Below are 15554 nucleotides of genomic sequence, written 5' to 3' on the forward strand. Positions count from 1 at the left end.
TCTTAGTTACACTGGACAACAAATTTTTACAAAAGTCATGTTACTGAAATAAAATTAGTCAATTCTTATCAATTTTTATGTGCTGAACACGAATATGACAGTCAAATTGCAAAATTGGCTCTAGTTTTTTTGTAATCTGCAAGAAATTAATGTTTACATAACGAAATGCATTCCAATAGTAAAAGGTCAACTGTAATAGCCTACCTATAAAAAATCAAGTCATTGACTACATCTTAGATTTGTTCGCCTGTCTCTTGTACAGCTGTTCGGGAGCATCTCTGAGGAGTGTCCAGCAGTAGTCAGCCAGCATTGTAGTGGACCATTTTCCCTGGTATCTTTGTTCCATTGTTGCGATATCTTGATGAAAACGTTCGCCGTGTTCATCACTAACAATACCACAGTTGCTAGGAAAGAAATCCAAATGGGAATGAAGGAAGTGAATATTTAGAGACATATTGCAGCCAAGTTTCTTATACTTCATCAACATGTCTTCTACTAGTTCCTTATAGTTTTCTGCCCTAACATTTCCGAGGAAGTTTGTAGAAACTAGGCGAAAAGCATTCCATGCTTGTTTCGTGTCACCTTCCAGCAAGTTGTTGAACCGGTCATCTTTGAAAAGCTCTCGAATCTGAGGACCCACAAAAACTCCCTCTTTAATCTTTGCTTCGCTGAGTCGAGGGAATTTTTCATGCAGGTATCGGAATGCTGGCAAAGTCCGGTCAATGGCTTTCACGAAGTTCTTCATCAAACCTAGTTTGATGTGAAGGGGTGGTAGCAAGATTTTCTGAGCCTCAACCAGAGCTGGGTGTTGGATATTCTTCTCTCCAATGGCTACATTCTGCCTGTGAGTCCATTCCTTCCTCATGTAGTGCATTTCCCTTGCTCGGCTATCCCACTCGCATAAGAAACACATGTATTTTGTATATCCTTGCTGCAGTCCCATTAAAAGGGCAACTACCTTCAAATCACCACAGAGGTGCCAGCTGTACTTGTTATACTCAATGGAATTCAGTAGCTGCCTTAAGTTATCGTATGTCTCTTTCATGTGGACAGCATACGCTACTGGAATAGATGGAAGAATGTTTCCATTGTGCAAAAGCACAGCCTTGAGACTCAGTTTCGAAGAGTCCACAAATAGTCTCCATTCTTGTGGGTCATGAGTGATTTTTAAAGCATTCATGAGGCCCTCAATATTGGAACAGAATATCAGATTACTTTCCTTTCTGAAGAAAGGCTCCAATTGCTGGTGGCGCTTTCGATATGCAGTAATTGTGACATCTTCTTCTAGAAGATTCCATTGTTGGAGTCTTGATCCTAGCAATTCTGCCTTGTTCTTTGATAAGTCCAAATCACGAATCAGGTCATTTAGTTCTTCCTGTGTTATTCTGTGTGGGGTTGATGATGCACCACAGTGAAAATCTGGATCACTGCATGCTGATGGACCAGGAGAAGAACAGGTCGACTCACCTTTGTCTTCGTCAGATGAATCAAGAGAATATTCTGCTGGAGGTTCTGGAATAGGAAGTCCCTCACCATGTGGAACTGGTCTCAATGCAGACGGAATGTTTGGGTAGACTATTGTCGACTTCTTTCGCTTCGTTATTCCGCCGGAAAGAGGAGGAACCAAGCAGAAGTAACAGTCATTTAGGTGGTTGCTTGGCTCTCTCCACACCATTGGGACTGCAAACGGCATTGATGACCTTTTGCAATTCAACCACTGTGAAAGCTGTGTTGTACATGTAGCACAGCATATATGCGGAGCCCAAGGCTTGTCTTGGTCACCAACCTTGCATCCGAAGTAAAGATGATATGCCTTCTTCACTTGAGAATTGATACTTTTCTTCTGGTTGGCAAATGTCACTTCCCCACAAATATAGCAAAAATTGTCCGCGGTATTAACACACTTTCGAGGCATTACTGTTCTTTATTGTACGTAAATGGATAAAATAATAAGTTTTATGTAACAGTAGCTTGAACTGTCTCGCACAACGTCTAAAATATTTTAAATGCTGAACCTATCTGATTGGGCTTTATATAGTACACTGCTTACGTCAGCTTCAGCAGCCGCCTGGCATTAGTATAATAGGCCTACACATGTATAGTACACTGCTGACGTCAACTTACTTCAGCAGCCGCATGGCATTAGTATTGCATTGCATCAGAAAATGATGCAATCAACTGTGGATGATGTGAGCATGATGGTATTATGCAATGTTACATCATTATTCCGGATGTTGCTGCAGTCCTACTGGAGAAATTTACACAGTGAAACATAGAAAATGAGGTATATGAATATCTTCAAAACGAGAGCCAATACAAATTTTTCACGGTTATATTCGTGTTCGGCACACCAAAATACTACAGATTAGAGCCTTTTCAAGTCAGTAATGATTTCACTGTTGACCAGTGTTATTTATATCTGAAAGAACATTTGTATAAGTGGTGGGCAGTGTGACATTTATAGATGTGTCCAGTCATGGCAACTTGATTCCTCCCTCACTTGTTGAAAATAAAGTAGGGATTGGTGTGGCTTAAATCTTCATAGACCTGTAACTACTTCTGGAGTTGAGACCTGAAATGAAAATGCTTATGAATGCATACATGTACACAAACATGCATGAATGCACACCATTACACATGAACATGCTTGAATGCACACATGAACATCCATGTATGAATGCACACATGTACACGTAAATGTGCATATGAATGCATACATGTACACAAACATACACGATGTACACTGTACACATGAACATGCATGAATTCATATATGTACCCATATGAGCACCGTAACACAAACTCTTACCCATCTGCATGCACATAAAGATAATGTACAATTGATGGTGATACTCATTGAAGACTTTGAAAATTTGTAGATACTACAATATCAGAGTCCATTAATTAATTGGAAGGATAGTCACAGTACCTAAATAGTTATTTGAACTACTCTTGAATTGACCTCTTTGTAAACTTTTATTGACAGCTGCTATTAGCCAATCAAATTCAGAATTCCACACATGGTTACACTGTCCACCTTTTCCTTTAACAAGCTTCATGCTTTTGGTTGTCGAAGTAAACATACTTATTGATCACTTTTTTTCCCTATTGTGTTAGTCGGCAATGTAAATTTTTTACACGATAGTGTGATTTAAAAATGGTAAAGAGGTGTAGTTATTGTTTGTATAACTGCGATGACATGTAGCTAAAAGTATCAAATTTGTATTGAAAACAAATTAGATACATATGCCTACATTTAATGATGATGAACTGAAAATTTACTGAGTTACAGATGGGATAAAATTTGTGCTGCTGTGTGGAATGAACTGGTAACCAAACATAACACATGGACAAGTTACATTTACAGTTATCTGAACATTTGTCAAGTTCGCCAGCCTTGAGTAGTAATGCTGCCTAAACCTTTTACAGTCTAATCATGTCCTTATGACATTAAATGGAAGAAGAAAACAGAAACCAGCAAAATAAAAAAAATAATAAATGACAAAAATATATTTATATCTTTATTTTTAAAAGATAAAGCAAATGTTCCCCAACTAAAATAATGTATAAATTGAAGGTCAGTTTTCTAATTTACAGTTGTCTATGAATTGTCTTTTATTTCTGTCTGGCTTTGGATTGATAAATGTCATGTGACAGAGCAACTGGTTTTATTTTAGCTAATAATAGGCACATTTCACTGTTTTGGAAGTGAGGTGCATGATAAGTGTGTTGGAACTTAAGTAAAATCCAAACATCCATTCTTGTAGAGCTAGGATATACCCCACCACGTGAGAATAGGTTCCACTAGCTCTGCCAGATGTATGAAATAAAGATAAGATTACACAGATACATTGAAAATGATGTTTTGACTGGTCTAGCGATGTAACAAGAAAGAAAATATCACTACCGATGTCATTTTGTTTCAACAACACCCCCTCCCCTGAAAACACACACAACAACACAGTCTCCATGTACTTGTCAGTGTATTTTACACCTTGATTTCTCCCATAAATTCAGTCTGCAACGATCATTTGAACATCTGATAGGACATTAACTGCCTCTACCCTATATTTTCCATCGCTATCCATGTACTTTTTAAAAGAGAAAATGAACAAAGATGAAATGCAAACAGAAGACTGATCTTGTTTTCATTGCAGCACATGAAATATCAAATTTTCATATCACTATTGTCATAGCTGTTGCATCATGTGTTTGGTTAATGGCCACACTAGGATCCAATACAGATAACTCTCTGTAGCATTGGCAATTTCCCACCCCATACTGACATTTGGGTCCCAAAATTAAACATATCCCCAGATCTTGATCATTAGTTGGGGACAGGTACATTAAAATGTCCACTTGAGACATTTAAATTAGGTACATATGCTTTCTACATATGCTTTCTTTAGAACTGTACGTAAACACTGACCATAAACTGACATAGGTGTGATAAGCAAAAATCAGCAGATGTTTTGGTCTTTGTTGTTACAAGAAATGAGTGGAAGGTCTGAACATTGTCAAAAAATTTTGTGGAGTGTCCTCTTGAACAGTAACGGTTAAGACAGGTTAAACATAACAGCTATCCATCAGGCTGTGGTGAGCAAACTTAAATGTTTGACCCCCGGTTTTGATATCAAAGCTTGTTGTAAACTCAGTCGGACCCCCAGGTTTGACACCAAGGAGAATTTTTTACTCAGTCTTACACTGTGTTTGGGAGAAAATTACCATCAACATCATATCTCTTTTGCCTTTTTTTCTCAGATTGTCTTTACCCTATGATTTCGTTAAAACCCATTTTGGTTCCATGCATGAAAGACTGACTGCATGTCTGGTAGTTGTAAAAGTATGACATGCTACAACGTACCAGTTCTTTTACTTACTTAGACGAGTACTTTAATGATATTTACATGGGATTATCACTTGTTTTCTCTGAAAATAGAAACCATTTCCTTGACAACTTGACAGTTATGGTGCGCCAGGTGTAGAATATTCCGGACAACATAAAGAGGATGTCCAGGTCACTCAGCTGTTCTTCTTGGGGGAACAGGTAAGATTATTATAAAATTATGAAATAGTTTCTCAGAAATGTACAAAAATGAATTTAGATTTTCTTGAAAACTGCAATAAGAAATAATCTGCTTATTTTATGCAGTATTCTTGACAAGGATTGTACTGATGGCTACTAAATTTTGCTGTGCATCTATTACGCCATATTAATTGAGGATTTTGTATGTGAGATGTACCTTTATGCCTATATCTGTCAGTTCAGGTAAGACATCCTAGGTTTGCATGGTGTTGTTTCCTGCCGCTGCATATATGTAACTGAAGACAAATTGATGATTTAACTTGATATACTGTATGGGTATGATGTGTGTAACATATTGCTTTATGCAATAAATTAATAGAATTTTGTGATTGATTCAGAAAATATTTGTTTAATTTGTACATGAGAAAAGTTACACTTTTACAGTGTTGACTTGCACATGTGATACTTTTATAGGAACTACAGTGAATAAGAAACTGCTTCGTGGCTTTTCAAAATTGAAATGGTGTTTCTTTACAGTAAAATACTACTAATCAAAGGTTCTGTTATAACACGTTTTTTAGAGAATAAAAACCCAACTAATAATGAAAATCTTTAGCTTTATCAGTAAATCAGTTGGATATGTAATGTGTGCTACAACCATTTTTGTAAACTTTGATTATTTTTTTAGATGCCACATTTGTTATGAAAATTACACACATTTTAGGAAGAGAATTTACATTGAAACCCAATAAACAATCTTCTGAAGTAGAAATGGGGAAATATATCATTCAGTTGGAATGGGCAATTCCTGTATCACTTGTAGCCACTTGAATGTTTGTTTAGACTTGAAATATTTTCTCAGTGTTTACTGGCAATAATCTAAACTTTGCCATTTATGTGTAAACATTGCAGCCATGTCCTACTTGTAGCCCACTAGGTCTTAAGGCCAAGAGAGCTTACATGTCCTTTTGTTGATGATCAACAATTGCTTTGTTCAGCTTGGTCTAATCACACCAATCAGCTGTGGAGCATTTAGGCATAAAGACTGATCATCCTTCCTATCATTAGAAAACCCTTGAATGATTTCTCCAAAACTGCTGAACAGTATTTGATTGTGTTTGACAGAAGGTATGCTGGTAGGAAGATCTTTAAAATGATGCTGTTCCAATGCTAAATCCACCAATTCTCTTTCTTTAATAATAATATTAAGTTCTTCAAAATAATTCTTTATAAAACATAGCCATACATAGGGATGACTTTTCCATCAGTGGCATTTTGTTATTGCATTTAGCCCATTTTCTCAAACAATGGGGGGGGGGAGGAGGAGGAGGAGGACTTGAATTTTAGGAACAAGTGAGAGAAAGGCAAAAAGTGCAATTGAAGGTTTATGACTCATTTAGATCTTAAATGCACCAGAACACACAAACTATCATAGCATAACTTTACATTTGATATATTTATCTCACTTTTCTTCATTTCTCTTTCCCAAGACTTTGGTTCAGTCAAACTTGAATACCATATTTTATGTAATTATTTGTACACAAAAATAATAATTATTAATTTCAGTGTACAAAAAAGTATATGAAAAATAAATAATTATCATTTTGCGGTTCTGAATGTGTACGAAAAATAAAGGGATTGTACCTGAACAAATTGTATGGAACACACGCTACTGGACAACCTAACGGTACAAACATACAAAGTAAACTTATATTTTCTGTCTCATTCTGCTCTCAAATCTAGAATCTAATTACCATAATAATAAAAGTACTCAAAAAGATTTTTTGTTTTTTATTAGTGAACGAGAGAGGATTATGTCTCAGTGTGAAAGCTTGTCTGCATTTAGAGCACATGTAGCAGTTATGTTGTGTACTGTTGGCAAAATGATAGTTCTGCATGTAAGACATATCACATGCTGTTATGTTTTAGTGAGCACCAAAGTCAAAACATAAATATCAGCGTCGAGGTCTTGCCTGAAGGACTAGCAAAATGATTAAGATGGTTTGAACATGTATTAGTTAAGGGTATTTATTTATTGGTAAATTGTATGCAACGATACGAGTCCACATTGTTTAGAAATTAAGTGCAACTTGTATTTTTATATTAACAATAATCTCATCATATTGCAATAAACAAAATAAAGAACTTGAAATCACATTTTAGTTAATGCATGTGAGCATGTGCTTGTGAGTGAGAGAGAGAGAGACGAAAAAAATTTGTATATATTCAGAGTGGTTTTTATTTGTAGCTTTTGCAAAGAGGAAAAAAGACTGTATTTTGAGTTACCTGACTATTGTGATAATCCTCATGTATTACGACCCTACTATATTCCATTATCAATAAACTCCGCTAAATCAACAATTCATTTTGTTTTAATTACGATGTACATTGTCACAGCAACCACATGGTTATGCAGTGTTATTTAGACGGTAATTAAACATGCTTAGCGCTTTGATTATTCCAGTTGAAAGCAGATTGAGGTCAAGAATTGACAGAATAGGTCAAATCAGGCTGCCAGTAGGGAAATGAGGCTCTCTTTAGGGAAATGAAAATCTGTCAGTGTGCTGTTGAAGCTGTTGTCCATACAGAATTTGTTATAAGGACAAGCAATCACACACATTACTTGTTATTCGAACTTGCCAGTAAAGATAATAGATGGGTATATCGTTGAATCTATTTGCAATAAAATGTTAATTACCGTGTATACTTGCGTATAAGCCAATTAATTTGAAAAAAATAAAGGCCTGGAAGAAAGAGGGATTCGGTTTATCCGCTGGCCAGTGTCTAAACTTAAGTTTTTTTAGGTCTTTTTGTTGACAACTGTAATGGCTGTAAATCTTGGGACATGAAACAATAATTTTTTCTGTGTCCTAAGACATAGGCGTGTAAAAAAAGTAACTTTTGGTGATGCAACAATTATTAAACTGTTATAAAAGTACTATGATTGATTTTGTTAATTTTTTGCATGTGTATACTTTCTGATTTTTCCAACACGAAGTTAAATAAAGGTAAACACAAACTTTATAATTCGCAGGCCAATTGAGTTTACCAGGGAGACTATGCTGAACTATAATGTACATTACTTGCACAGTGCAAAGTGTGCATTAGCGTCACTTAATCCTTACTTATTCACAAACATATTAGATGCAGATTTTGCTTTATTCATTGTTTCGACCAAATTGCATTCTTCCAGGTAACATTTAAGCTATTCCTTAATTGCTGTTTCGTTTGCGTTGAATCATGAGCTCACGAGTTACTCATTTTCAATGATATAAGTGATCCTACAAATTGAGGTAATATTTTTAAAAAGGTACGCACATTTAATTGTACAAGGCACAAACCCATCATAATTTAAGTTAATCCTTATCCATGCAACTATTTTTTGAAAACAATTGCGCTCTGCCGTAATTCAAAGAAACCACATCCTACACTATTGTGTTACTCAAGCACCAGTAATTGATTGGCAAATAAAGGATACCCAATTTTGTTGAACTAAAGGTATCAAAATAGCCAGCCTCATGGTACTGTACATGTGGCAACTATTTTCCCCTCTTTGTTTACCGACCTTATTCCCTTATTGTCAATTCGTAAAGCATTTATTATTGTTTATTATAAAATGTGTATTATGAGTTAGTTTTTTTGAGGATACATTTTCATTCCTTCTAATTTAATGATGGTAAATAACAGGTATATACAGTATAAAAATGCCAGGTGTTCACTCATGCGAGTCTTTTGTGGGATTGGTGCTATAGCATATGGAGTTACAGCATTCGTAGTGAACATTCTTGGGATTGAAATTAATTATGGATGATTTTATTGTTTAGGTTTACTTTTTTGTTTTGGTTTATTTTATTTTTTTGTTTTATTGTATAGGTAAAAAAAATCGTTAATTTATATAAATATTTTTTAAACTTAACATTCTATTTAGTGAAGAAGTGAATTCTTTATAGTAATGTAATTATTTTACCACAACAATAATTCACAGGTGATATAACAAAGCATGTAGGAATTTTCTTGTTTAGAAGAAATGAAAATCGCAGACATAATTTAATAATCGGGAGTTCTCTGCAGAAATCGGAAGATATTATGAACTCAAGAGGTAGGCATGTAGCGACCCCAAAAATCTGTTTTTTTTCCTTTTCTTCCCTGTGTGAAAGTTGGCAGGTATGGTGTAAGGTCGCTTACATCAAAGCAAACTATAACTCCGCTTTTACTGTATTACCATCAAACCGTATTGTTTATTCATTGTGTAGTCAAAAATCCTAATCACACACATACTTACACGTAATTACAGGAATGTAATATGTGTACTCTGATCAGTTAGAAAATAGTGACATATATATACTGTTCCTGCTTTGCCTGTGTTAAGTCTTATGGCCAAAACACATGGTGTAATGACCTAGAAGAACACAAACCTTGTGTAGTAGGGGCATATTTGGAAGTGTGTCCATCTATTTCCTGTCATTATACTTGTACCTTCCATTAAAGTGCACTCTTTAATGGTCAGTAAGATGATAAACACATCTGTAAACGCAAGTTTGTTTTGTCAAAGGATATCAACACATGCCAAGGCTGTAATGCATTTTGCTTGTGGCTACAACACTAATCAGCTGTGTTTAAGGTAGCATCTCAAAAGTTATAAGTTATATCACCCAGTGATCATGGGATGAAGTCATTTTCACTCTTCTTATAGAAGATGTTTACATTGTTTCAGCAACTTAGTCACCCACTTTGCCTGGTAGCATAAAAACCATCAACATAGCCCATTTCATGCCGAATCTAACAGAGTTGCTCCGTAATTATCCGAATATTCTCCAGAGTTACTTTGTACTCCAGCCAATCCAACGCTGGTGGGTACATGTACATAACAGAATGGCGTCCATTGTTGTTTAGAAATATTTCAGAAATAAAATTAATTAAATGATTGAAATTTGTATGTAAATTATCCAGACTTTCAAAAACAAATCCGGCAGTCCTAAAAACGCATTTTATTATAGTGACGTTTCGGATGCACATACATAGTTTGAACAATTTGCTCTTTGATTGTCAGGATTAAATTTGTTTACTTCGACACCGTTTCCTTACTGACATGTACATGTCCAGATTTAAACAGCTCAAAGCTACTCTTGTATGGGTTTAAAATCCGCCCTGGTTTCCAGAAAGTAAGACAGAATGGTTCCAGTATTAAATTTTGTCAATATCTGCCGCAGCATTGCTCTTGAATATGCATTTTTCAACTCGATAAACGATGTTGAAGTAGTTACAGAAGTTGATGCTGATACTGAAGCATTAGCCATATTTTGCCCACCACCTATTATGGTCAGCTGACCACCCGCCACATGATCAAAATTCCGAGCAAATTACGAAGTTAACCGAAGTCTGCATGAAATGGGCTATAGTAGCGATTAATTAATGCTTTTATTTAGATCTACTAGCCATAGACAGTAATAGCATGTGGTTTGGCCTGTTCTCTGTTGTCAGTTAAACTACAAGGATTGCCAGGAAACTCTCTCTATACACGGGCTCATCATGTGGTTTTGTTGATCCTATACATATATAAATAGAAATGGTGCTGCTTGGACATTTTGTTAATGATGCTTCTTCTCACTGGAAACTCATGTCCACATAGTTTTCACCACAAGACTTCATGTGATGTTTAGTTGGTATCAGCATGTGAAATTCACACTGATCCAATGCCTGCCAATTTTGTGGCAGTCTGGTGCAACAAATGAGTACCCACTCCTGGCCAGCTGGATTTGTAGGCATATGGAGTAAATGTAATCTACAAATGATATATTTTTATGATATTAAAAGAAATATTAAAACCAAATAAAATAAATAATGGTGTTAGGAAAAGAATAATAGCTCGTGTTTAACCTGTTTTCACTAGATGCTTTAACTCTAAATAATAAAGACTAATGCAGTTTTGCAATGTCTGATGAAACAGGCTACTTCCAATTCCTTAGGTCAACATGTTGAGGTATTTGGATGCATGGAAGTCCCCAGAAGCTGAAAAACCAATCAAAGCCAGGGGAAAAAGAACAATTGAAAAGGACACTATCAAACGAAAATGATAGTAGTGTTTACAGAATTTGGTTGAAATATGGATGCATGACCATGGCAGTGGTGTTGTAGTTCATTCAGCTCAGCATTGTAAATGATATTTGAGATTGTAGTTCAGTGAATTTCATGCTAGCTGCTCATAGTGCACCATTTGTATCAACATACAGAGCAACGGTACTCATTCATTATATCCTGATAATGGTGGTATGTGTACATGTAAGGTCAAATTAGCATGCAGTTTTCACTAAAAGACTTTAATCATGTTGGTCCTTAATGAAAATTTTGCAGATCTAATATTCAATATGGCTTCTATGGCAGTCATCTTGAAAATCTTGTCCCTACTCCTTACGAGTGCAAAGTCACATGAACATGGAATTTCTCACAAGGGCTTCTCTTAATCAGTGGGGGTGAGGGTGGAGTGGGTGTTGCGAGAGGGCTCTGGCAATAAATATTAAGATTTTCTACAAATCGCAACCTCATTACCCCTAGTTCTTTCTCCGCATTAATATGTAAAAACCTGGCATGATTTAAAGGTGATGATATTGGGCCTTTTGTTCAACATATTTGGCAGAAATGAACGAGAACATCATTTTTCAAATGACAGTAAAACTAAATAAACGAATATGTATGCTAACCCACGACTACTTTATAAATACTTTGGTGATCATTTAACAAAAGTATGCTATAACGTATGAGAATATTTGCATAAAAGCTCTGAATTACACTTATATAAAGGTCACCCATGCCAGCAAGTACAGAACTCTTTGCTAGCATGTGTATACATAAAAATGTAATCAGTGTCAGTCATATGATAATAACTGAGATAGAAAACACAAAAAAACTTCATTTTCTGAAATAGCAAACATTTATACCAAGGAATCAGATGATACAAACATTGATTAACCCTTCCATCACTAAGTAACTTTGGGGGCAAAGAATCCTCAACACTAAGTAACTTTGGGGGCAATGAGTCCTCAACACTAAGTAACTTTGGAGTTGTAAAGCAAAATGATTTGTGGATTTTGAAATAACATAACTTTGCCAATTTTAAAGATATCTGGCTGGATTAGGTGTCAGAATCGAGGTTAAAAATAAAAATTTATGACTAATTGACTAAAATGTGCATATTTAAATACAACTGTTAAAATACAGGTGCAAACAGGTAACACAACAGGTAAAATACAATTACCTATTTGCCCCTTAGAAAATTAGAAAGTTCCCAAAACTTGTTCAATTGACCCTAGATGTACTCATGAATAATTCCAGTAGCAACACAAGTCTTTCTTTCAGGTATTTGACAGGTAGAAATTAAAATTCCATAAAATGCCTTGATTTCATCCAAGGTGAGATCTGTCCACATACCTGTATTACCTCTGGCACATTTGATGGTCACATTCAAATTCGTTAGACGGACAATGTTTCCAAAAACTTCATCTAAATAGAATATTTGAAAATATTCCAAAGCTTTCCTGAAGCCATCTAACACTTGGGTGGGTCCAACTCTCTCAGAAAACTGAAACAAATCTCTTTGGTTTTCCAACTTCGTCCAAACAAAATTACATGTTGTAATTTACTGAAATTAGTGGAAAGCCTGTACAATATGAAAAGTAAAATGAGGAATTTCTAAATTGGTCAGAATTACAAGTAAATATCTAAAATGTGGGATGCCTAAAATTTATTTTCAAAATCCACAATGTACATCAAAGAAATGCACAAGACAAAAAAACACAACAAGGCTTCAGAAGTACCTGAAACAGAGTGGATTTTTTTTTGAAGCTGAATGTTAACAATACATTTTTATTTAACAGTATGTAAGAAATCTGCAAATTTCTGCTTGAAATAACAAGTCAGGATTTTGCAAAAGTGACTAAAGACCAATATTAAAAATAGTTGATGTATAAATGGTGTTTGAATGCTTACTGTGAATTTATTTCAAAAGATTTCATGAAGATGAGTTCATTTTTGAATTTAGCGTTTTTTAATTATGCAGAAAATATTTTCATATACTAAAATTGTTGTTGCTATTATAATATCAAGACATTGAAGATGGTGCCTCATAAGTGGAAAGCCTAAAAATCAGTCTATACTTTAGGCGAAATGGCTTTAAAATTGTGGAGTGTTGCTGCAATCAAATTAGCTAATGCTGTAATCTGTTAAAACAAGATTCAGAATTTTCTTAAATTCAAGCAGGCTGAATAAAATACATAATGGAAAAGTACAGATCAGTTTGCCATCTGTAACTATTGTGCAAATTATTTCATTGAGCAGCAATGATAATGGGGCCCCAAGTGGCCGAGTGGTCTGAAACGCTCTCCGTTACGGATCACTGCCATCTCACCTCTGTCTGCGTGGGTTCGAGTCTCTGATTCAGCCAATGTGGGTATGTGAGAAAGCTTGCCAGTAGCTTCTCGTGGGTCGGTGGTTCTTTCCGGGGTTTTCCTGGGTTCTTCCTCCACCATTAATGCTGGTCGCCATGTATAGCCTATTGTGTGCTGAAAAATGGCGTTAAACCCTACAACAACAACAACAAAAAGCAATGATGTAGCATTCACACCTAGGTTTTTTTTTATGACTCATTATGCAAACACATTGGTGGAAATGTTTTTTAGGCTGCAGGTCTTGGCATCTTTTGGTTAATGTTCATTTTATTACAGGGAGAATTATGATCTTCATTGGTACACTGTGTTACAAGCTTGTGGTAGATCAAGTTGCTAAAAGCTAATGTCATATCTAATGGATGACAAATATACAACTGATGCAGAGGCCCCCTTTAGAAATAAGTGATTAGCATATAATCTCTTATCACTGGATTTGTATTTTGCCAGCTTAAAAGTTGGATAGAATAAGGTTTTCTTTATATACAAGCCTGATCAAAAGATAATTCCCCATCCATTATTGTCTGTTAATTACTGTAGGTGATGTATTTTGAGTTAGTAAGTGGTTGTGTTGTCAGTTAATCAATTATTTTATTAGAGTGGAATAAAATGCTGTAGTTATACAGTTTTCTGGTTGAGCATTTATTAAAAATATTAGGTGTTAAGTATTTTTGATGTAGCAAGTCACATTGTTGATGGTTATTATTATTGAAAACAGTAAAATACTGTTGTTGGGTGAAGTTTTAAAGTATAGTCGTCTCAAAGAGAAAATGTTTTATAAATGATTAGGCCAGAAAATGTTTCATATATATATATATATATATATATATATATATATATATATATATATATATATATATATATATATATATATATATAGTGACCCCGCTATATCATGGTAGTTGGGCGCCATAGAACCCAACCGTGTAAAAAGCAACCAGGTCAGTTAGCTGAAGAAAACGATGCATGTACCCAAACAAAGGGTTTGTGGTGTGTGTAGGTAATAAATGCGGTCGGTAAAATATGTGCTTCATTGGCACAGTTACCATCTTAAATTAATGCATATTAAATGAGAAATACACCTTTAGTGAAAACATAATTTACTTTATTTAGAGAACCACGAATTGGTACATATACATGAATACTGTTTATATATACATGTCTAATGTATAGCATGAATAGAGTATCAACACCGTGTACTCAACCGCGAACCTCATCATATACATTGAATCCACAATACAAGTGATTCCATCGAAAATATGCACACACAGCTTTAACATATTCAGTAATTTTGTCACAGGTCATATTGGTCTGAATAAATGGAAAAACATAGCACAATCACATAACAAATGATGAAGCACATTTACTTTTCAGTATGTCCCAAGCCGGTAAAAGTTAGTTTGCGTTTTAAGCTGCCGTTGGTAGCGTTCATAAACATAAACTTTTTCCCTGCAAAAAGGAAACTTTCGTGGCACAGATAATGTGTTCCAGTCACGTTGGAAAATGCGAAAATCCATCAGATTCCATCACTTTTATTTAAGTTTGATACTGACTTCCTTTGAAGAAAAGTTATTGTTTTTATTGAAAGCTTGTAGTCGGCTTTCTTTGAAGGATGCATGCGTTATTGAAGTCCCCACTAATGGAAAGCTTTGGAGAACCAAACAAATGCCCATTTCTTATTGTGGCGGCAACATCAAATAATTGTATTGCATGATTGAGACTAATTTTTTTTCTCCATTTGCTGAGTACGTTTTCATAACAATTGGTGCTTCAAAGGTATTCTGTTTACTTTGAAAATTCGGCAAACAATTTTATCTGTGTACATTTTAAAAAAGGAATTGGCCGTCGTTTGGACTATTCTAGGTACTGTCCCTCCTTGCCTATTGAATAAACCAATAAGTAAGCTGTAGCTTTTATTTTTTATATTATTTTTACATTTGTGATAGCAGTGTGATGCTGCCTTCCACGCATGCATCTGAAAATTAACAAAGGGTCAACGGACGATAGAGATGCAGGTGTTCTGGTCTGATGACCGGGATTATTACAGGAAATGTTAGTGTTCTGAAGGATTTAATTCTGGGTGAAAAGAA

At 35.2% G+C, this 15554-nt stretch overlaps 1 protein-coding gene across 1 annotated transcript in view; it reads left to right on the forward strand.

Annotated features, from left to right (window-relative positions):
- LOC149805885 (lethal(2) giant larvae protein homolog 1-like) overlaps positions 1-15554 on the forward strand; it is a 327641-nt gene that overhangs the window by 201440 nt on the left and 110647 nt on the right. The window contains 1 exon segment of the mRNA XM_089950631.1: positions 4966-5047. Within this exon segment, the coding sequence (XP_089806757.1) occupies positions 4966-5047 (82 nt within the window).

The sequence above is a fragment of the Sinohyriopsis cumingii genome, chromosome 2 (assembly GCF_028554795.1).
Source record: "Sinohyriopsis cumingii isolate HCF-2022 chromosome 2, ASM2855479v2, whole genome shotgun sequence".
Taxonomy (NCBI): Eukaryota; Metazoa; Mollusca; class Bivalvia; order Unionida; family Unionidae; genus Sinohyriopsis; species Sinohyriopsis cumingii.